At 39.4% G+C, this 22,942-nt stretch overlaps 1 protein-coding gene across 1 annotated transcript in view; it reads left to right on the top strand.

Moving 5' to 3' along the window:
- Positions 1 to 22,942, top strand: part of ryr2a (ryanodine receptor 2a (cardiac)) — a 173,064-nt gene that overhangs the window by 45,594 nt on the left and 104,528 nt on the right. The window contains 5 exon segments of the mRNA XM_008297199.1: positions 9,809 to 9,928; positions 16,855 to 16,959; positions 20,688 to 20,762; positions 20,995 to 21,073; positions 22,275 to 22,387. Coding sequence (XP_008295421.1) covers positions 9,809 to 9,928; positions 16,855 to 16,959; positions 20,688 to 20,762; positions 20,995 to 21,073; positions 22,275 to 22,387 — 492 coding nt within the window.

Below are 22,942 nucleotides of genomic sequence, written 5' to 3'. Positions count from 1 at the left end.
TCACTGACCATGCACTAATGTGCTTTTGTACATTTGTGTGCACATTTATGGTTTTAGGTTCTCATGCTCATGCACACATTTATGTCTGTGTATGAGTGTACGGTCTAAAGGAGACATGCTAATCTATGTCAGTCTATTTCTGTGTGTGTGGGTGAAGGGTAGAAGCACCTGAAGTGGATGTTTTTCTCTGGCAAAACACACACACGCACGCACACACACACTGCACACATTTTAAGAACCATTACATAATGTAACCCAATACACTCTTTATTTATACGTTTTTCACAGATCTTTTAATGCTAATACATTTTTTTTTCACCGTAAAAGTTGTTTTTTAAAAGGAAAGGAATAGACAGTCCTCACATCTACCAGCTGAATGATTTTTTTTCTGGGCTTTGTCATATTTTCTCACCTTCTGCTCTCCTTTTTACACACTGCTAAAACTATGTTGATTCCTCCTCTGCAATATTACAACACTCACAGCACAGCTGCTTCACAGTAAAAACCTTCTGACAATGCTGTTTACTTCATGCCTTTGTTCGTTTGAGTTTTGCAGTTGACTTTGCATCTAAAAAATGAAGCTATATCTCAGGGGTTGTTAATCTTTTTGGGATGTGAGGACCAGCAGGAGTGAAATCGACGACCTGTGGTGTAGATTTTCCACTTAGTTCATCATTATTTTAAAAAAAACATCCAGAATCTATGAATATGCAAATGTGTTTGACACAAGATGTCTCCTACATTACTGAAAAGGTGGTACCACACCTTGGCAAATTAAAAAGATTTAATGAGCATGGAGAAACGTTCTCTCTTGAGCATCACAGTAAAGTTACAACAAGATGATCACATGTTTGAGGGAAAAGGCATTTTGTCAAGATAACAAGCCCAAGCAAACAAACAAACAAAAACCTGCAAGATTACATCAATTCCTTTGTTTGCTCAACAACTTTACAGCTTTCATGACGAATGTTTCAGATGCACCGACAGCAGAGAGAGAGAAAGAGTGCATTAATATTATAGGCAGAAGGGAATAAGTGTGAAATGAAACTCAAGTTGCGATGATTCATATTTACAGGTAATCATCAATGACAACATAACGATGAACAGTATTCCATTTCTGCTAACAGATCCCACGAAATTGTATTTTTGTGCCTCATCATTCGTAATCATCAGGCCTTCAGTGAGACAGTGGAGGAATGATGGGATCCCGTTGGATCTCTGCATCCCTGTAGCCAGCACTGCAAAGGCCAATACCGGGTCACGGGCTGGTCTTAGTATTCCTTTCCTGTGGAAACTTTTCTCGTTTATTGCTGTTTACCGTTGAATCATGGTCAATTTATTTAGGCTTTTTTGAAAAAATTTTCATATAAAAACACTCTTTCATGTCGCAGTGATAACAGACTTTTTCAAAATAAGTAGTATCAAGACCCCTGTATCTGTAAGGTCTGGTGCCTACTGAATCAGTACTTCTGGTCACAACTACATCATGAAGACAAAGTTACTCCCATAAGTCAGGGGATGGATACAAGAAAATGTCCAAGTCAGTGAATATCCTTTGGGGTAAAGTTAAATCCATTATAAATAAATGGAAGGAATATACCACATGCATAAATCTGCGTAGAGCAGGATATCCAATGAAAGTGAGTGACCGTTGAAGAAAGATGAGTGAAGGAGGCCACCAAGACACCTATGACTCCTCTGAAGCAGTCACAAGCTTCACCAGTCAAAGAGTGGAAATAGTTTCTTTGCTCTGATGAGACCAAAATAAAGCTTTTTGGCTATCAAGACTATGTTTGCTGGACTGCATATCATCACAAACACACCATCCCCAATGTGAAGCATGATGGTGGCAACATGACCTTATAAAGATAGAAGGTAAAATAAATACAGCAACGTATCGGGAAATGGTGGAGGACAACTTGATCTAATGTGCAAGAGAACTGTGACTTGGGAGATTTGTTTTCCAGCAAGACAGTGACCCAAAACTTACAGGAAAAACTGCACAGAAATGATTTAAAGACAACAAGGTGAATGTTCTTGATGGGCAGAGTCACAGCCCAGATCCCAAACCCATTTAGAGTTTGTGGCTGGACTTAAAAAGAACTGTTCACTTAAGATCTTCATGCAACAGCTTCATGCAGAGCTTGAGCAATTTTGCGAGGAGGATAGGGTCAAATTGCAATGTCTAGATGTCCACATAGGCTCTACGCTGTCACTACAGCAGAAGGTGCATATGAAATACTGATTTGAAGGAGGGGAATACTTTTTTTTTTTTTTACATTTTATAGCATGCATTTTTAGTTTCGGCGGTTAGCACTGTCGCTTCACAGCTAGAATGCTCCGGCTTCCTCCCACAGTCCGAAGACATGCTCAGGTTAATTGGTGATTCTAAATTGCCCATAGATGTGAATATGAGTGTGCTTGGTTGTCTGTATCTTGATGTGACCCTGTGATGGACTGGTGACCTGTCCAGGGTGTTCCCTGCCTTCACCGTCAGTCAACTGGGATAGGCTCCAGCACCTCCCATGACCCTACAGAAGATAACGTGGTGTATAGATAATGGATGAATGGATGATTACTTTGTAGAAATCTTTTTTTACTTTGACACAAAACAGTCCCTCTGTGTCTCTCTTGTCTGTGGATTCTGTGGGTCTTATTTTCTCTTTGTCTCCATAGAAGGCTATAGAGTGCAAACTACTGCTGACAGACACCAGACCTGTTCATGTGGAGAACACCGTCTGTGTGTGTCAGCTAATATAAATGTCACTAAGACATGATGCAAGGTAATGATAGCCATAGAAGATTGCTCAGTTACCTTCCATTTCTTTGTGTGTGTGTGTGTGTGTGTGTGTGGGCAGGGGATAATTATTAAGACATTACACTAGTTTCCAACAAACCATAAATGGCTTGTGTGTTTCTGACAGTGTGATGGTATTCCCTCAGCCCACACATCTAAATAATTAGACAGAACCACAGCGGATAATGAAATCCCAAGGTAGCTTGTGACAACTGCAATGGTCCCTAACTGGGTCCGTATCAGACACATATAGCTATTTTCAGTTTTGCTTGTAAAAATAAAGTCTATGTATGTGGAATAGTCGGCATGCAAAAGCCCACCCATCCCTTCTCTTCTCCAGCGTCATCAAGCTGCTGCCACAGAGCAACACTGCAGCAAACAATTCACCAGAATTGCCCCCCTGAGAGAGACTTTCCACTCTGCAGCCATTTTCCAGCCACACTGAGTCTGTCTGGGCTTCTAGAAAGTCTTCATAAATGATGCAACAGCAAAATAACCTCTCCGTTATTGTTATGTATGATGATTTATTTGAGATCCTTAGCAATTTCCCACAGGAAACACCCACACCACACCTACTTTATGACAGTATGAGGCATCCCCTACTTTATAAATACAGTACATATGGAGTTTGTATATGATAGGTCTGATCTATCTATCTGTCTGTCTGTCTGTCTGTCCGACTGTCCGTCCATCCGTCTGTCTGCCTGTCTGCCTGCTAGCCTCACGATTAGAAAGCCTCACTTGGCATGTTGAACACTACCCTGAGAGCTGTGTAAGGCAGGACTTCCTGATATCACTGTCTGATGTGGTTACAACAGAGCACACCTCGGACAACACCACACCACACTCATTAAGTGATGCTGGCTATGGTCAGAGGGAAACAGACTTGATGCTTTTATCCACAGAAGATGGTGAAAAATATCTGTTCTTCCTACTGTTATTAGATACAGCTACAGTTGTAGTGGTTATTTTTTAAATGGGCACATTTCTTGATTGTTGTGTTTACTAAAATAGCTCTCTATTTTCTATTTCTGCTTGAGTGTAGTTTTTTTTTTTTTTTGGCTCCATGTGCTTTCAGTCATACAAGCTTATTTAAGGCTGCTGCTTGGAGAGTATTGAATAGTAGGGTTGTGTGCAAAAGTAACATATTGCATGTCTTTAGCTCTTCCCACATGGGACTAGTATTACCTGGGGACCTTGTGTGATTTAAAGATTATCCCCTACATCTGTTTCATGCAGCTGATTTGTATAGGATAGGCAAAGTCTGTGTTTTGCTTAAAGGTCTCATATTGTCCCCCTTTTCAGCAGGTTTTTGACAGTATCACATGTCCTGACAGCTGCCCACAGCTCAATTTTAAGCTCAGAATACTGGTTCACCATCACTGAATAAACCCTAGTTTTAGGGGAAACAGACGGTTTCATTGTCAGTGGCTCTGAAAAGCACTTTGCTGCTGCTGTTTCTCTACCCCTTTTGATACAAAAAAAAAAAAAATCTTTTGTGGTAAGTTTGTCAGACAGTGCTGTCGCAGTTGTAGCTTAGCAAATGGCTGTGTTTCAGCATTTTAACCACTGTTTTGTACCAAAAAAATCTCTCTCATTTTTGCTGGCATTTAGCAAATAGAAATAATTTAGGTAATCGTGACTGACCTAAAACAGGCAAAGTGTGTGTATACTTCTGGTTTCAACTGTATGTAAATAAGAATAGCTAAATTGGGACGCCAGCTGTGTTAAAATGCATTATATGTGAACACAGGGAGCAGGAGAGAAGCAAACAGTGGCTGAGTTTAGGTTGCACTGAAGCACAACATCTGCCATGAAAACCCACAATAACCCACCCAGTCATTCTTTATTGTTTTCAAAATGTTCCTGAAGTTTCCATCACCTCTGAATGTAACACAGTTTTACAATTTCCACAGAGCTCTACCTGAGGGCATACAATCAAAACTAGTGATAACGTTAGCCAGATTGGCTGCACAGCGTGTTAACACTAAGGATTTTTCTATTGTTGTGAGAACATTGCCTTTAAGAATAAAAGTAATCCACTGCGTTCTCAGTTCCAACCCAACAGCCAATTAGAGTGCTGCTGTGTGTATGTGTTTGAATTACTCTCGCACTGGGTTTTCATTTGACAAATATATTCAGGGTGAAATTGATTAAATAATTTCTAAAATAATCCCACAAATATACTACACCATTATATATTCCCTAAATTAGATATCCTTGAATTCATGACCCCATTTCTTTGAATAAATGTTGCTTACTTGGTCCTTCATTTATAAGCATACATTCTCACCACACACATTTTCTTTGGAATTTATTTGCCATTTAGAATCACTGTTTAACCTCAGCATGTCTTTGGATTGTGGGAGGAAGCCAGAGCATCCTGTGAGAACCCACGCAGGCACAAACAGAACATGCAAACATTGGTTCAGCATTTGACCAAAAAAAAAAAAAAAAAAATAGCTGAAACACCAGCACCGCTCTCCTGAGACGTGCAACCCTAACTAATTTGAATAGCGATATTAGATCACATGAGGGATAACTGATGTATTGAAAATGCATGTGACAATGCCTAAGACCTATGGATTAGATGCCAGTATCCAGCTTGTCTGACTCACCGGATGCAGTTCGTGGGTATAAGCCTGCCACTGGCTGGTACTCTCAGTCAGCATTCCCTCACCCTCCACAGGAAACAACAACAACAAGCTCCGGCTGCAACCTACTGCACTGAAAATAATACTGAAAATGAAAGTTTTGAACAGGATTTGGATCATACAGTAAGGCAGCTCTGCTATTTTTTTGAGGTGGATTATCCTTTTTAATCACAGTACTCGTCTCCCTGCATGCAAATGTTCCACCAAAACTATTCCAGCTGTCACTTTTTTGAGTGAACACCGAAGCTGCATCATTCGCTAAGACGACTGTGATTGGTTTAAAGAAGTACAAACAAGCCAGTGCATTTCCCCCACTATAGCAGAATGATATTGAAGTGCAGCCAGACCTTTACAAACTACAGGGTGAACGGGCAAAGTATCCACGTAACACATTTAGATACACATCATATACCTGGGGTACACTGTGGCGACTGTGTCCACTATTTTAAAGAGTCTATGTTTTGAACACATTCAACTTGGTGAGCAATAACAATAATAATGCACGCGAGATTGTCAAAAGGTGCACAACAACAAGCAAAATGTAAAAACACACTGGCAGTACACATACATAATATAGATGTTCAGTGTCATATTCTGGTAAAGCATCCAGACTATGCTGCAGAAAGTATGCTGAGATCATCGATTATGTCGAATTTATTTTTTAAAAATACATAGAAAGTGTCATATGCTTCGGTTTTCTCTCAAACACACATACTGCTTGTCTTCACATGGCATGGGAGCACTGCAGTGAGTGGGCGAACTAGGCTGTCCTCTGGTGAGAGAGGTAGAGAAGAGCGAGTGAGGGGGACTGACAGAGAGAGAGAGAGAGAGAGAAAGGAGATTGACTAAGATCGAGCAAAGCACTTGATGTAAAAAGGAAATTTGAGCTGGTATGTGCATTTTGCCAGAGGCACACATGTGATTGCGTCTCTGTTTTGTTAATAGGTGGGACTGATGGAAGACAGTGATCACGCTGTAGTAGCTGCACATCTCCACATTTTTGCCATTTAATCTTTCAAGTGTGTGGATTGATAAAGCTGCTCTCGACATCTTACTGCTCCACACTTCAACAATGTTTCTTTAGATCTTTTTGTATACCCTTTAGACAACGATAAGCCAGCATTTGAACAAATACATCATTTTCAGATTAATTTGAAGGATCATTTAGTTAGTTTTGACCTGCTGTATTTCTCACTGAGGTAGCTCTTGTGTCTGTTTGCGTCATACTAATTTTGCGCTTTCTTTGAGGTAAAGAGTGCAAATTTACCATGACTCATAGAATCATGACAACCGTATTGGACTTCATAGTTGACGATGAGCGATGCTTCATCTTGGATGCATCATCATCAAGGCTAGTCACAAATGGACAAGCTTCGCATTGTATGACAGCTTCCGCAACATGTTCAATAATGTTGACCGGTAAGAGCACAGAGTGCACCATCTCAGAACAACGAGCATCTTTTGCATCATACCACTTCTTTGTTGTTGCGGTAGTTGTTCCCTGGCACGTGCTTTCTGATCGTGTCATATATACTGTGAAAGACATAAAGCTATGATTGGTTGGGAACCAGTGTGTCATGTGTCTCAGTCAGGTTACACTAATTTCTGACTCTATAATTACCTGATCTTATGCAACATTAGTTTTTGCCTTCAGTGGATGGAGTTGCGCATTTGAAGTAAAGGTAGTTTATCAGTTAGCACATGTCCCTAGCATGGGACATCTGTGACATGATAACAGATGATTAGCCTGTTTCTGACAGGGTCAGCTGTGACTGTCCCACTGTCTCACTGACCTGTCTCAGGTCCCTCCCGGGAGTCCTGCTTGTTGATCCTATGACTTGTTTTGTTTTGGTGTTTGCATACTGATGAGTGATGTCTAGATGATATCATACACCACTTCAGTCTTCCTGTTCGGTCCTTAAGGTGTAACAGCAGGACTTTTAAGGTGTTAAAAAGGTTGTGGTCAGTGCTGACGCCCTATGACTTAAAGACTCTAAATAGATGGATAGATTCTGGTGGTCCTGCTGATTTGACAGTGTCTGTGCTGAAATTTGTTTGGTGGATTCTCATCATTCATCGTTTTACCGTGTACCTTGGTCCTAAGTGCTCCCTGAACTGCTTCACCTTCTCCAGTTAAACCCCTTTGTCAATGACAAGAGATTTAGCTCTGTCTAGCAACATTCTCACCTCTTTTATGTGTTAAAATTAAGATATTGGTCAATGTAAGTGGGTTTCCTACATCTTCCTAAAGCATCTGTCAAGGAGTGATTTGCAGATGTCTCAGACCCTCTCATACGTAGCAAACAAGTCTTGTAGAGAATATATAGAGAAGGATGCAGCAGGACGTGAATGACCCTGCCCTTACTTAAGACTTAGACAGACAGTGAAGGATGCTGGGATGGATGTGGGTACAAAGTGTGCGCCCACAAGCCACAGATCATTTCCACTGTCCAACTGTGCTTGATTACACACATACGATTGCATTAATCTCAGTTACAGCAGGATTAGCTGCTATAACATGTGAACAGAACAGAATTTTAATTGATTGTAACACTGAGATTCCCTTCATGTTGCAGTGCTGTTACTGTCTGACTGACTGATAAGAAGCTTATGTTAGCCATGATGATTACACATGATTAAGTCACACTGTGCCTCAGTGTACACAAGACTTGACGTGAGTGAGTGAGCATGCAATGCTAGTTTGCCTTGTGATGTCACTGCGTGCTTCCTTGTCTCAGTCAAACTCCTCATTAAAATGTGAGTTAAACTGAACAGGAAACGTTATCTGTATCATTTCAGTTGTTTAGAAACATTGTTTTAATTCTACAAAAAGGAAACATGTTCCTAAATCTTCTTAGACATGCTACATTTTTCTGATTAATACTCAGCCTGGTATTGTTAAAAATTATGTTAATAATGGATAATTCTGTCCATTATGAACATACAATGCCGGCACAGAATACTGTGTATTCTTTACATAATACAGCACATCCTGAGAGTGTAGAGCTTATAGAAATAATTTCTAGACATTCCAAATGAATATTAAAACATATTGTCCTCGATCATGAGGCAGGGTTTTGTCTAGTATGTGCATCTAGCTGTCTAGCTTTGAGGCTATAAGATACCTATAAATAATAATGTGTAATAACTGTATTGTCTTGCCCTAACAGACCCTATGTGTATGTAATTGTCTAGGAAAATTCTTATCTTTTGCTTTTCCTCAAACAACATAAAATGTGAAAGCATAGCATCAGTAACATGCTATACATCTAAAACTGCTAGAAAAACAGTAACACCTAAATGAGCTACATGAAACTTACACAGTCGTGTGATGTCCAAGCAGTAACCTTCTTCTTGCCCAGTGTCAGCTGGGATAGTCTATAGCCCCCTGCAACCTTTTACAAGATAAGGCAGGTATAGATGATGGATTGGTGGGTGTCCACATACACTCAGTGGCCATTTTATTAGTTAAACCCATATAGTGTCTTGAAATCCAATAACACGGTTGTAAAATTTACTATTACCATATCCATAAACCTATTTTTTATGCTCACATAGAGGCTCAATGTTTTAGCATTGTGCACATAGTTAGTGCTGGTGTTGTGCAGGACCACATCATATTCAGATGTGTGTCCAACATGCTACATTTTAGGACTAAAAATGCAATGTGCAGTAATCAAATAAAAAACCTCCTTTAACCATGACCTCAATAATACAACAACGGTTATAAAACTTTTAATTGAAATTTCACATTTCTGACAGTGTAAACGTTATACACTTCTTCTGCAAATAGATGTTATGGCTATTGTACTGAGTGATGTTGGTATCTAGTATAGTGGTCAATGTGTGTATACATATATAACCATGACACACTTTCACAGATGTAATTTATGTGTGTGTATGCGCATAACTTTTTCATGGTATGTTTTATTACTGTTGCCATTATTTTTTCATGCTTCCAAAATGAGTGAATCTTGAGAAGTTGAATGCACAGCAACCTAGATTGAATTATTTTCTTTTGGTATGATTTGTTAGTGTACAGAGTCAAGGCATTTTGTCAATTTCCCCACTAATGGCACTATTTTTTGCAATACATACACTTAATTTGGAAAATTAGAGAAATGCATAAATATGCGCACTGATGGTGAAATGATAGGGTATATGTATGAATGTGTTTTGACCACCCTTCACAGTGATAAGATGAGGTGCTATAGCTGCAGCAGGTTAAACTGTGTAGGACTGCCTGTGTTAGTGTTGTAGTGTTCAAAGCTGCTGCTGACAGTGAGCAACATAAAAATTGTTGTGCAACTCTGAGTTAATGAATATGTTGATTTATGCATTTTGTGTGTGTGTTTAGGATGACGAGGTGGTCCTACAGTGCTCAGCTACAATCCACAAAGAGCAACAGAAACTCTGTCTGGCTGCTGAAGGCTTCGGAAACAGACTGTGCTTCCTTGAGTCCATCTCCAATTCCAAGGTATAGTCCTGCTTTTATATACTCTTTTATGTCACATGAACAACTGAACGTCGCAGACAATTCCAAGAAACACATCCAGTCGAAGAGTAGATAAACATAAGGGGTTTAAATTTCCCATGTAGGGCATAAGGGATCACTGACACTTTGGCATATAATTTCACAGGGTTTAGTTTATCTGGCCAGAAGGAAGGTAGCTTTTAGGTTACAGGTTGCACAAACATTTCATTTAACTGCAACATTTTCCATGGAGGCAAGTGGTACTATCAGGGTTGTGTCAAGGCCTTGAAAAGGGAAAAATTTTGAGATGGAACAGACACATTTTAAGAAACCATCGTAAAGCCCAGTGTAATAATAAACCTGTGTGGGTCTTGCTTTCCAGACCATCATTAACCAAAACAATTGGCACTGTATTGTAACAGTGAATACATTTGTTGTGTCACTGATAAATCCAAAAGTTGCAGAGAAGTATCCTTTTTGTTTCGTAAGAGAGACCATATTTCATTGTTTTGTACAGTATCCAAGACTGTTTTGATCATTTAAAGCACTTAGTACGTGTTTGACATCTTTCAGAGAGCAATTTACTGAACAGATATTCATATGTGGTTGGCCTTATTTAAAAAAACAAAACAAAACAAAAAAAAAAACGAAGAAAGATGACTGCTGAATTTTCAAAAGAGGCAGTTTATCTAAGCAGAAAATCAAAAGATAGGGTCCCCACCAGGGGCTGTGATCCTTTATTACTTAAGGAGTCCAGTTAGAGCACCGGCATTGTTGAAATGTGAGAATTGTGTCAAAACTGGGGATTTTAATTCTTTTTAAAAGGTGTGGGATTATGGGGAAAAACAAAAAACTTTTTTTTTTTTAAAGGGTCTGAAAATCACCTTTGTAGCTGGGTTCGTTTTTTATTCTTTCATGTTCCTCCTCTGAACAATATTTAATCAAGTAGGTTTAAAGTATTTCTGGCTACCACTAGGAATGGAATGTGTGAGGAAAAGTGTCATTGGTCAGTTTAAAGAAAAGAGTGGAGGTGATGCACCAATAAGGAGCGACCGTCATAAAAGAAGAAGAAGAAGAAGAAGAAGACGTAAAAGCATTGGTCAGACCGGGAAAAGTGTTTGGAGCCGCAGCCGGAAAAAGTAAGGTAATCAAATTTATTATTATTTGTGTTCGTGTAGACTTCTAGGCTGCTGTTTGAACAGAATGTAAATGTGATAATTACAACAGTCTGTTGACTTGTTTGTATTGGTACATACAAAAACCTATAAGCTACGTTTTAGCTAGTTTCGCTAGCTAACGCAGACACTAGCTAGCTAGCTTAACTTGAGCCTCAATAATCGCGTTTGTCGTTGTTTACGATGGTGTTTATGTTTACTCACAGCCGGTGTCCAGGGAATTTCTCCGATATTTCCGGACCGTGTAAGTCTCACGGTTGGGTCTGTTTACAGTGGTATGTGAGGGAGTCAGAGTGTTGGTCGGTAAAGGCAAGTGTCGGTAATACACCGGAGTATTGGCGTGCGTGCATAAACTAACGCGGGGCAAATAAACCAAGACCTGGACGAATGACCTGTCGAGGGCCAAGTTCAGCTGTTGCAAGTCGCGACACTTTATCACATAATACAACCGTTGTGTTTACCAGCTTATTTGTCGGCTCTCTCCTCACATAAGCACATTGAAAAATGCTGTCCATACATTGGTTAAACTTGTGTTAAAATCAGAGACAAACTGGACTGAGTATCAGCTACAGCTCTCCATTGTGCTGCATTACAGGAAATGCTTTAAGAGGCCTCTGGCATTTTTGCTTTGTGCTTTTGTCATTTATTCACCCTCTTCTAATTAATTCAGGCCATCTGCAGTTCATGTCACTGATGATAAATATTTTCCATTAACCTGTTTGCATAGCAAACACACTCAAAGGTTCTGTAATGGTAAGTTCTGCCATACTTCATTACTTTTCTGCTGTTGTGAAAGCTATCATTTTGAATTTTGCTGCTAAATGTGCGTCCTGCCCACTTCCACCCCCTCGGAGTGCATGCAGCTCTGTGATTTTATATATATATATATATATATATATATTGTCAGTGCTTTATGTACCCCCTGGTCTGTTCTAGTCTGTTGTATGTGTGATGTTGGCTTTCTCCCTGATGCTTATCATTTTACTCTGATTTCTTTGTGCTTATTACCTATTTCCAGATCAGTGCTGAGTTTAAGAGAATCCCCACTGTCCCACTTCAGCCCTATTTCCTGTCTCAGCTGGACCTCCATTGTCATTGTCCATCCATCCATCCATCATCTATACACCTCTTAATCCTCACTAGGGTCGCAGGGGGGCTGGAGTCTATCCCAGCTGACTTAGGGTGAAGGCAGGGGACACCCTGGACAGGTCACCAGTCTATCACAGGGCCACACTTAGAGACAGACAACCAAGCACATTCACACCTACAGACAATTTAGAATCACCAATTAACCTCAACATGTTTTTGGACCTTGTGGGAGGAAGCCGGAGAACCTGGAGAGAACCCACGCTGCACGGGGAGAACATGCAAACTCCACACAGAAAGATCCCAGTGCCCCGTCACTGCTTCACTGCTGTTGCCTTCTTGCTGCGAGGCAACAGTGCTACCAACTGCGCCACCTTGCAGCCCCCATTGTCATTGTCTTTTTTTATTTTTATTTTTTTCACTATATTGCAATTTATTTATTTATTTATTTATTTTACAATTGTGGAATGGTATAGAGCAGGGGTCGGCAACCCGCGGGTCTGGAGCCGCATGTGGCTCTTTTAAACCTCTGCTGTGGCTTTGGAAAATAAATAATGAGTATTTAATTTAAATGTATTTCCTTTTAGTTCGTTAGTTTTTAAAATCTAATTCTTAATTTGAAGATTATGGTGATCTTATAACAATAAAATAAAACATGTTAATTTTTTGTCACTCAAAATTTGTATCACAACCGCCGATGTGTGACACCTGCCGGCACGCACAGTGTTGCCAACTTTGTGACTTTCTCGCTAAATCTGGCAACTTTGCAAATCCTCTTGGTGACTTTTTTTTGTCAAAAGCGACTAGCGACAAATCTCTTTCTGGTGTTTTGGAGACTCTGACGTGAAAACACGTATCGTTCTGCAGTTACTGTCCTCAGCGAGCAGCGGTGCTGCCGTGAGCTCCTCGCCGTCCCAAAGTGCTCACAGGCAGTCAGGAGTGTGGTCAGCCATCCCAGCTGCAGTCAGCAGGCCAACCAGACTGCTGCTGCAGGTGGATGATTTAAATTTGGGTTTTTATTTCATAAATACGAGGAGGACTCAAATAGACGCTGAGTATTTTATTAGAAAGTAACCTTCAAACCAGCATCTTTGTTTTTTCAGAGTTCAAAATGTTTTTGTTGCATGCAGAAATGACATTTTGTTTCCTCTGTAGCAGTTTGACTTCATAAATGCAACACTATAGTTTTTTATACATAGCATAAAGGTAAAAACAATACATGCAGTGTTATCTTCATTTTAGATGTCAAAAGGGTTTTGTGGCTGTCAGTGTTTTCTGTTACGTGGGAAATGGGTCCAAATGGCTCTTTGAATGTTTAAGGTTGCCGAACCCTGGTATAGAAAATGGTAGTGTTTTATCCATCCATCTATTTTCTATATACCGCTTAATCCTCACTGGGGTCACCGGGTACTGGAGCCTATCCCAGCTGACACAAGGTGAAGGCAGGGGACACCCTGGACAGGTCACCAGTCTATCACAGGGCTATGGACCTATGGACAATTTAGAATCACCAATTAACCTCAACATGTTTTTGGACTTTGAGATTAGGCCGGAGAACCTGGCGAGAACCCATGCTGCACAGGGAGAACATGCAAACTCCACACAGAAAGATCCCGGGTGTCCTAACTGGGATGTGAACCAGGGATGTTCTGGCTGTGAGGTGACAATGCTAATTACTGAGCCACCGTGCAGCCCTGGTAGTGTTTTAGTTACCAGATAATTTATTGGCAAGAAGTCATCAAGGGAAGGCCAACAAGGCCTGAGCCAGCTTTCTTCTTCCACTATTTGTCCATGTTTTTCTCTGTTTTAACCTTTTTTATCTTTAAAAAACATACAAACAAACAAAAAAAAAAAAACAGGTCGAAACTCTTTTTTTAATCCTTATTTTATTTCCATTTGTTTCCTCTCTCATTCTGTCTTTTTCATGTCAATTTCCTTCTGGCGCAATTTGGAACTCACATCAAGGCTTTTTGTCATCATAGGAACCCTGGTGTTATATTCTCAGAGTAAGAATGTTCCCATTGACAGTTTACAACAGTGACTGGCAGTGTGATTATGTGGATGTTGGAAAAGAGTGCCTCTTTTTCAAGAGGTTCTGTATCGACATGAGTTAAAATCCAGAAAACCTCATGTAGGATTACGTGGTATGTGTATCAATTAGTGCTTACTTTTTGCCACACTTTCCACTTTTCTCTTGTTTTCCTGTTCAGTCCCTTGAACTGAAATTATTCTTTGGTCAATATATGTTTTGCTTGTGTTTACTCTTTCATACAATAAGAACATCACAACAATGTTTGTTAGTCGCCAGTTAAAGTAACTTAACATATGAAAAATGACTTCAGACAAGGTGGCTGTCATTGGTATCAATATAATATATTTGTTTTGCTATATCGTTGATCATTTGGAAAGAAAATGTTATTTAAACAAGAAGAAGATAAATCAGTTAAATTAATCCCAGTTATAGACCTTCACACACTCACTGTTCTGTTGGCATTCTTTTTGTTGGTGTCCTGGCCACAGCTCAAGTTTTATGACAATCCTTTTTTTTTAACACACAGTTGATCTAATTTTTGTTTCATGTGTCATTTTGTCACGTCTGTTCTTTCCTTTAAGTACTTGGTAGATGGCAGACACACTGACAACTTTGGCATTTTGTCTTTTAAACAGCACCACATATCGTGACTAAAGCCACTGTAAGATGATTAAACAATGTCAGCTGCCAACATGATGATCAAAGTTTGTGTGGCAATACGGTGGCCACAACTGAGTTCATGTGGTTTAAACATCAACTAAAAAAACCCATTTGGTGATTACTGTTTTACTATAGTTAATTGTCCTTGTCTTTATCATTTTTTTCTAGTTATTCTAATTTTCACTTGATCTTGTCTTGATCTGCGCTGCTGCCACACCTGCCCATTTTCATGTTCTTTTTTGTGATGATTCTTGGTTAACAGGTTTTATTTGCATTCTTTTATTTACCTTCCTTTATGCATTTTTTACAGGGCATGGGTAAGGATTCCTTCAACGAGGCTACTGAAGACACCACTGTTGGGATCTGTGTTCTGAAACAACATGCTTCATGTGATGAACCACAGGACATTGGAATTGTCTTTGAAGGCATTAAGGTGTTGCAAGATCTGGATGATGTAGCATTAGCTGTTGCTGTGCTGTTGGGGTTGGTATATGCCCTGAACCTCAGCTGCCCAGCTGACCTCTGACACACCTTTGAGGTATTCCAAAAGATTTTCATGGAACTGGATGGAGGGAAACTTTCTAACAAAGCACTTGCTCTCAAGAACAGGTTCTTTCAGTGAAAGAGTCAGAGAGATTGCACTGCCAGTTATTAAGATATAAGTTATTTATAGATAGATAGAAATGCTTTATTAATCCCCAAGGGGAAATTTGGTTGTTACAGCACAAGATAGAGTTACCACCACCATACATACCGATAAATGGGCAAAAACAAGCAATAAGAAAATATGAAATGCAAAATGTACAATAAGTGTAATATGTGAAGAAAAGTCCTGTGTGGAGTATAGTGCAATTTAAACTTTGATTCATCCATCATAAAGAAAAAAAAAACAGTCTAAAAGGGTTTTGTAGCTTTTTTTTCTGGATGCTCCGAGTGAACTATAAAAACAACATTAAAAAAAGCTTTAAACAGAATTCACATTACTTTTGTTGGGAATCCACTTGTGTTATTTGTATGTTGCATATGTGCTTTAATCCACTGTTGTTAGTAGATCGTTTACATGCATTGCTGGGATGGAATACACTAAAAAAACAAAAAGGGCTGACTCTTTCCTTTATTTCTCCATGCCAATCCCGTTTTCTCATGTATGAGTTTGTTTTTGCCAACCAACATTGCATGATGTCTACATTTGGATACCGATAACTTTAACAACCAGGTCAGATTCACACATCTAACCAGCGTACCAGAGACATAGGCAAACTGCTTTAAATTTAACGCAATTGAGATAAATAATGTTAGCATTCGGAAATCAAGTTGGGATGGCTTGTAAAAATCGGATACGTGGCTGCTGATGAATTTACTTTGACGTTATACAATATGCTGGTGTTAGTGTTACAAGAATAGAATAAATTGGATCAATGTGATTCTTTAAACTGTCCAAGATGAATAAAATACTTTGCTTTGACAAACAGTAATTGAGTAATTGATTGTCACTTGGCCTTATTCTGATTGTGTGGGACCGATTACACATTAAAGTCAAATACATTCAAAGGAATATTTTTTCACTGTTTGCAGTGCTTGGTTTTTGTGATTTATTATAAATAAATAATTCTAGATCAATAAATGATTGTTTAAAGATTCTCTCTTTTCTTTCTTTCTTTCTGTTTACAAAAAGGCACTTTAAGGATTTTTTAAAGTCAACCGATGTACCCTTACCCACACATCTGTATATCCAAGTCTTTTTTTTTTTTTTATGAAGATATTTTTTTGGCCTCTTGGCTTTATTTGGTAGGACAGAGAAAGAGACAAGAAAGTGGGGGGAGAAGAATGGGGGAAGGAACTGCAGCAAAGAGTTCTGAGCGGGACTCAAACCTATGACCGTTGCAACGGGGACTTTAACCCCTGTAGATGTGACACCAGCTCAACCCGGTGAGCTATAGTGGCGCCCAATAATCCAAGTCTTGTTCTTGTTCCAGAATGTGCCTCCCGATCTGTCCATCTGCACTTTTGTGTTGGAGCAGTCGCTGTCAGTACGAGCCCTTCAGGAGATGCTGGCCAACACAGAGGAGAAGGCTGACGGGGTGAGTGTGGACGCACATATGCATGTTACAGCATGTGTGCATCAAAGAAGTGGAAGTGAATGTGCAATAGTTTTTTTTGTAATTGTTTTAATACATTTTGGAGCTAAAATACCAGTCTGATGGGACACAAGAAGTTGACACAGTCAGGTACAAACCACATAAATCTACTTACTGAACACTTACTCCTGCTCCTCCTGCTTGGGTTGTTTTCATACTGGCACTGACGTCCAGTTCAACGTGTTTAAAAGGAGACGACTGATCAGTTTCCATCAAGCAACTGAGCTTATTACACAATGTCAACATGTATGTTAGACTGCTGCTTTGCTCACTTTTGTGCCAGAAAGCTGCTGTTTTTAGATACTTACAGTTGCTGCCACTGATGTGATTCCATTTGACTGTAATCAGCCCTCAAGACAGCATCACACAACAATACATCAACAATGTAATGATCCTTCAGATTTCCTAGCAGCATCCCACCTATCAAAGGAACACCTACTATCTCTCCAAATCAACAGAAGGCTACACAATTTTGGGTGAACAGAAAACCACCTTTTTCTCCTAATTTGATAGCTTCGTTTCAGTTAAAACTATCAATCATTCAGTGCTGTTGCCAAAGTTGTAACAAGGACCAGAAAAGCTCAGAACCTAACTCCACTCGTCAATAAATCACTGAATAGTTCAGGTCCAGTTTCCTGCACACGTCTTAGTTTGACTGGTCCTGTATTAGAGGTTGTTCCCTGGGTCAACACTAAACATGGTAAAGGTGTCTTAAGCTTTAACTAGTTGCCAGAAGAGCTCAGACCTGTGATAGTACAGACTACTTTTAAATTTAAGCTAAAGACCTGCCGGTTTATCATTTTTAATATTTTTTTTGAAATCAGTTTAGGTTATTATTATTTTTATTCTGTGTGCTTAGTAATAGTTGGTTTTAGTGTTTTTTTGTTGTTTTTGCACTGTGTGGGGTTGCTTGCCTTTATTGTTGTAACCGTTTAGTTTTTTGTGATTTTTCACTGTGGAATGCACTGCAAAGTGGTTTTGTTTGCCTTTGGGTATTAAAAGTGTCATGTAAACAAAGTTGTATTGCTTTGCACTACCTAAAAGTAAATTAAGAGAACCCAATTAAACTAATGAGACAATATTATGCTTTGGAAAAGGAAACAAAGAGTGTCGAAACATAGACGAACAAGGGGAGACCCAAGGCTCTTGTCATTTCACTCGTTTTAGGGTCCCCATCTCCTCTGACTCCTTCCGGCTGCTCATGAACTGGAAATCAATTTTGGCATGCCTGATGAACAATGCCTTAATTCCATAAATGCGTGAGGAGAGAAGAGGCTTACCCTGTGGCATAAAAGGTTTTGGAATAAGTGGAATATGTACAGGACAGGAGCAAGACTGACTAATGTGTGTGTATATAATATATATGGGTTAATCATAATTTATGTCACTCTATTTATATACTACTGTTTTGGGTGTCCAACTCTTTTATGCTTCACAGTAAATAAGCCTCATAAGCTAAGTGATTAAAAAAAACAGAAACGAATGCATGACATTGACACATTGTCATCACATTATGCCTTGTTGTGAATTGAAGAAAAGTTGATGTGTTCATAAAGTACAGCAGTAAGTTGTAACAAAACAATGGACAGATGATGCAGCTGTGTCACACCTGTTCTTTACATGTTGCTTTGAAATGTCCATCCATCAATCCATTTTCTATATACTGCTTTATCCTCTGTGGGGTCGTGGTGGGGCTGGAGTCTATCCCAGCTGACTTAGGGTAAAGGCAGGGTACAACCCGGACAGGCTGCCAGTGCATCGCAGGGCCACATAGAGAGACAGACAACCAGACACTCACATTCACAATTCACAATTTGGAATCAACCTCAGCATGTCTTTGGAATGTGTAAGGAAGCCGGAGAACCCGGTGAGAACCCACGCTGCAGGGGGAGATCAAGCAAATGCCACACAGAAAGACCCCAGACCAAGATTTGAATCCAGGATGGTCAAGCTGTGAGGTGACAGTGCTAACCACTGTGCCGGCCACAACAATGTCTCATTTTGTTGTTGCCCTGACTCCTCTCTCGTCGTGTCACTTCCTTCCTTCTTCCACTTGGACATCAGGTGGTAGGGACGAAGACGTGAATAGGTGGAGAAGAGTTGAGGAAGAAATCGAAAACAAACTGAAAAACAATAAGGGTTAACTGACACAGAACACAGGGGAAAGGAAAACAGCAGAAACATGAAAGAGAAACAGAACAAAAACCACAGACTGGACAGTAACCACATCATCTGTGGTCTTTCAATAGAACATTGGTCAACTCACACCTATATGTCATTATTGCCAATGATTGAAAACACCTGACTCTCACCTACTCACCTTCAAACCAGCTGCTGATCCTTCACATTATTTTGTGACTCACAGATATGCAGTAGTGGATCATTTAGCTTCATAAATATAACATTTTGTCTCATCTCTTCAATCGGGTTCTCCTTACGTACTTTTAGGACTTATGTGAAAATCTTCTGATGTTCTAGGTTATGTTTATGCAGAAACTGGCGGACTGTTAATCTGTCTGTCCAGCACAAGGATACATGTACAATACTGGGTAAAAGTGTAAGATACTTAAGATTTTTAAATATCACAGGATACCATTAAGGAGGCATTTTAAAGAAATATCTTAAGCCAGAAGTAGAACAAAGAGTACTAAAAGCTTATGCAAAAAAAACAAAAAATTGCTATTGAATATGATTTAGTGTTAAAAGGGGAAAAAATTCAAGGCGGGTTAGTACTTTTTGTGGCCACTCTGTTTCCTTGAAAATGGGCCAGTTTGTAGAGAAAAACCTGTAATTTTTGAAGCAAAAACAGAGCAACGTGACATTGTGAAAAGTGTGTCTGGTTGCGATGTATGTAGAAAGAATCTACATCCCTCTCAACTTTACAGAGCATTATGTAGTTAGAAATTAGAAGTTAGGAGTCCCAGAAGTAAGTCTCATTCAATAGAAATTGTAGCTTTTGCTGTAACGCTTCGATGGCTTGGATCAACATTAAACTCTACATGTTAAATCATGAGTAGTCCAAATGATTAAAAAAAAAAAAAGTGTTTTGAATGATCTGGTTCTTTGATAAAGACCTGAATAGAACAACTCAACACTCAATTTTTAACTGCAGCTGCTAACATGTATTTTGGCAAGAATCATCCCACCACAGAGCTTAAATCTGTGTGACACGAGTCACTTATGGTGAAAGTTTCAAACTGGCATCAGTTGGACAGTTTATAAATTTTAATTCTCTTCAAATCAAGGTGCTTATAAGCACCTACTCGCAATTGAAGCATGCCAAAAAAATGATTTCTACAACCTTACTTTGCTTTTACTTAAGTATCATCAATTAGTTCTGATATAATACCTGTGATTGGTCAGATAGTTAAATAAGTGACTCAGAAATGCTTGATTTGATGCACCAGGGCAGGACTTGCAAAGTGTCAGTAGTTTAACTGATCAAGTTTTAATAACTGTGGATGCCTGAATCATTATCCAGATTTTTGTTTCATCACACAGCCCTGCATCATCATAATTATAACATCAAGTAAGGATGGTAATATCAAAGCATAGGTAGCATTTTTCTTGCAGGTTGATCAATAATGGTGTCTTTGTTCCTGCCTGCATCTGTTCTGATGGTATTTCTGTCTGTATCATACTATTCACTGGCATCTTCATTTGTCTGTCAGACGGCCCAAGGTGGGGGTCATCGCACGCTACTGTACGGACATGCTGTCCTACTACGACACTCCTACAGCGGAATGGTAAGCAAGTACACACACACGCACGCACTTCCGCTACCCAGTACAAATAAAATGCACATGAAGTATGCAGCTATTCCACAGTTGTCTTAAAGAACTTCAAATTGCTCAATTTACATGGCACAACCCTTACACTCATTAAATGTTTAAGAATCTGGAACAATTTGAAGGTTTGCTGTACAAACGTTTCATAGTTAATGTGCTGTAATTGTTTTATTTTTGCATCTCCGTTTAGTACCTGTGCTGCCTGTCCACCTCCCGGTCTTCCACAGACAAACTGGCTTTTGATGTGGGACTGCAGGAGGACACCACAGGTAGGTGTCAGATTGATTTACGGCATTGGAGAGACACTCCATTTTGATCTGTGAAAAAGACAGGATGTGAAATCTAAAGACCTGCCAGAAAATAGTCATGAAACATGATCTGTGGGAATTTTCTTTCTAATTTGCAAAGCAATGTAAAAGTTCTGCATATATAGACATACTCTTCTTCATCTGTACATTATCCACTGCTCGTTCAAGTAAATATTTGCAAGAAAATGCCAAAAGCTTGCAGGGAAACAATACAAGGCCCACCCTCGTACTTAGATTTCCCTGACTTTATCTGATATACTCCAAATCAACTGAAATATGGGCTGGTTCATAGATGACCCCAAATTAATTCTAGTGTTGCATTTTGACTTCTAAATTTGAAATTGGCAACCTCTTAAGATGAAGCCATATTGACTTAATACCATGACATGATGGTCAGCCTGGTGGTATGTTTTGCCCTAAAAATAGTAATGCTACTTTAATTTCACATTCAGACCCAAAAGATCCAAATATGTCAGGCTGAATTTTGAAGAAAGACTCAATATAACAAGCTTGAATGAAGAATATTAGCAAGGTTATATAAGACCCTGTCAGTGTGGTATAATAGCCAGCATCAACATCAACATTAACACAGCTCGTATTAGGAAAATTTGCTTGAGAGAAGAGAAAAATCAGCATCATGGGCAATATTCAGATCATCAAATTAAGCTAAATCACATGGAAGCTTGGGTTAGCCTGACTACATGAGCACTGATCTGAATTGTGGGATGGCTTCATATTACTCCAGTTTTGTAACTCAGGCTGCTCTTTGCTTTAAATATCTCCTCCTTGTTTGTTGAATACATTTTGGACTAATGTCACAATACCGTCAGGTTGTCCAACACAGTTTATTCTTGTCTAAAATCTCAGGCTCCTGATCTACTCTTTCACCACTATAGCTCTCACTTTTGAACAAAGTCAGAACAATGCAGCTGCAAAGTACACCGTCTGCCCTGTTCTTGTTCTTGACCTGCTTCTGTGAAAATGATGCAAATAACAGTATAGTTTCAGTACAAGCAGAACAGCTGCAGGACAAATCTAGGCTACCAAAGTGGTACACACACTGAGATGATTACACAAGTTTATGTTTCATGGACACATTTTTGTTTTATCACCTGCACTACTGTTGGCTTGTCTCTCTGTGTGTGTCTGTGTGTGTGTGTAGGCGAAGCATGTTGGTGGACCATCCATCCAGCATCAAAGCAACGCTCAGAGGGAGAGAAGGTTAGAGTTGGAGATGATCTCATCTTGGTCAGCGTCTCCTCTGAAAGATATCTGGTCAGTAGCAGCTGTATGTGGGAATGTGTGATAAGAGGAAGACTTAGATTTTACTGTTGCTCTCTTTCTTTCTTCCTTTCGTTTTTTCAAGCTGTCTGTCATATTATTTGTCTATTTTTCTATGCTCCTTTTCCTACCTCCTTCTGAGCAAGACTGTGTTATCATATAAGACAGGAAAAAGCAGTAAATGACCTATGTATACATGAGCATGAACATGTCATTGCAATAATTTGGTAGATGCTTTTGTTCAAGTGCCTTACATTACCATTCAAACATGTAGGAGCAAGATTTTATGTGATTGGGTTTGGTTATAGGATTTGACCACATCAATAGTTACCATCACTGAATTTTTGGCCTGAAAAAGGTTTTCTTTTAACTGGAAGTGAGTGGCAATAGGGAACCAGTGTAGCAAATGGACCAGAGGAAAGATGTAGAAAAATCTGGAAAGCAATTAGTAGGATATTCACAAATTTGTATGTGTTTTCCCTCAGATGCCAGGCTGTCATATACAATGCTTAACTCATTTATAACCACATATACTGACTGGGCCTTGTA

This window comes from Stegastes partitus, unplaced genomic scaffold, assembly GCF_000690725.1.
Source record: "Stegastes partitus isolate 25-593 unplaced genomic scaffold, Stegastes_partitus-1.0.2 Scaffold1197, whole genome shotgun sequence".
Taxonomy (NCBI): Eukaryota; Metazoa; Chordata; class Actinopteri; family Pomacentridae; genus Stegastes; species Stegastes partitus.
The sequence above is the reverse complement of the archived record's forward strand: the minus strand, read 5'-3'. Positions and strand labels throughout refer to the sequence as shown.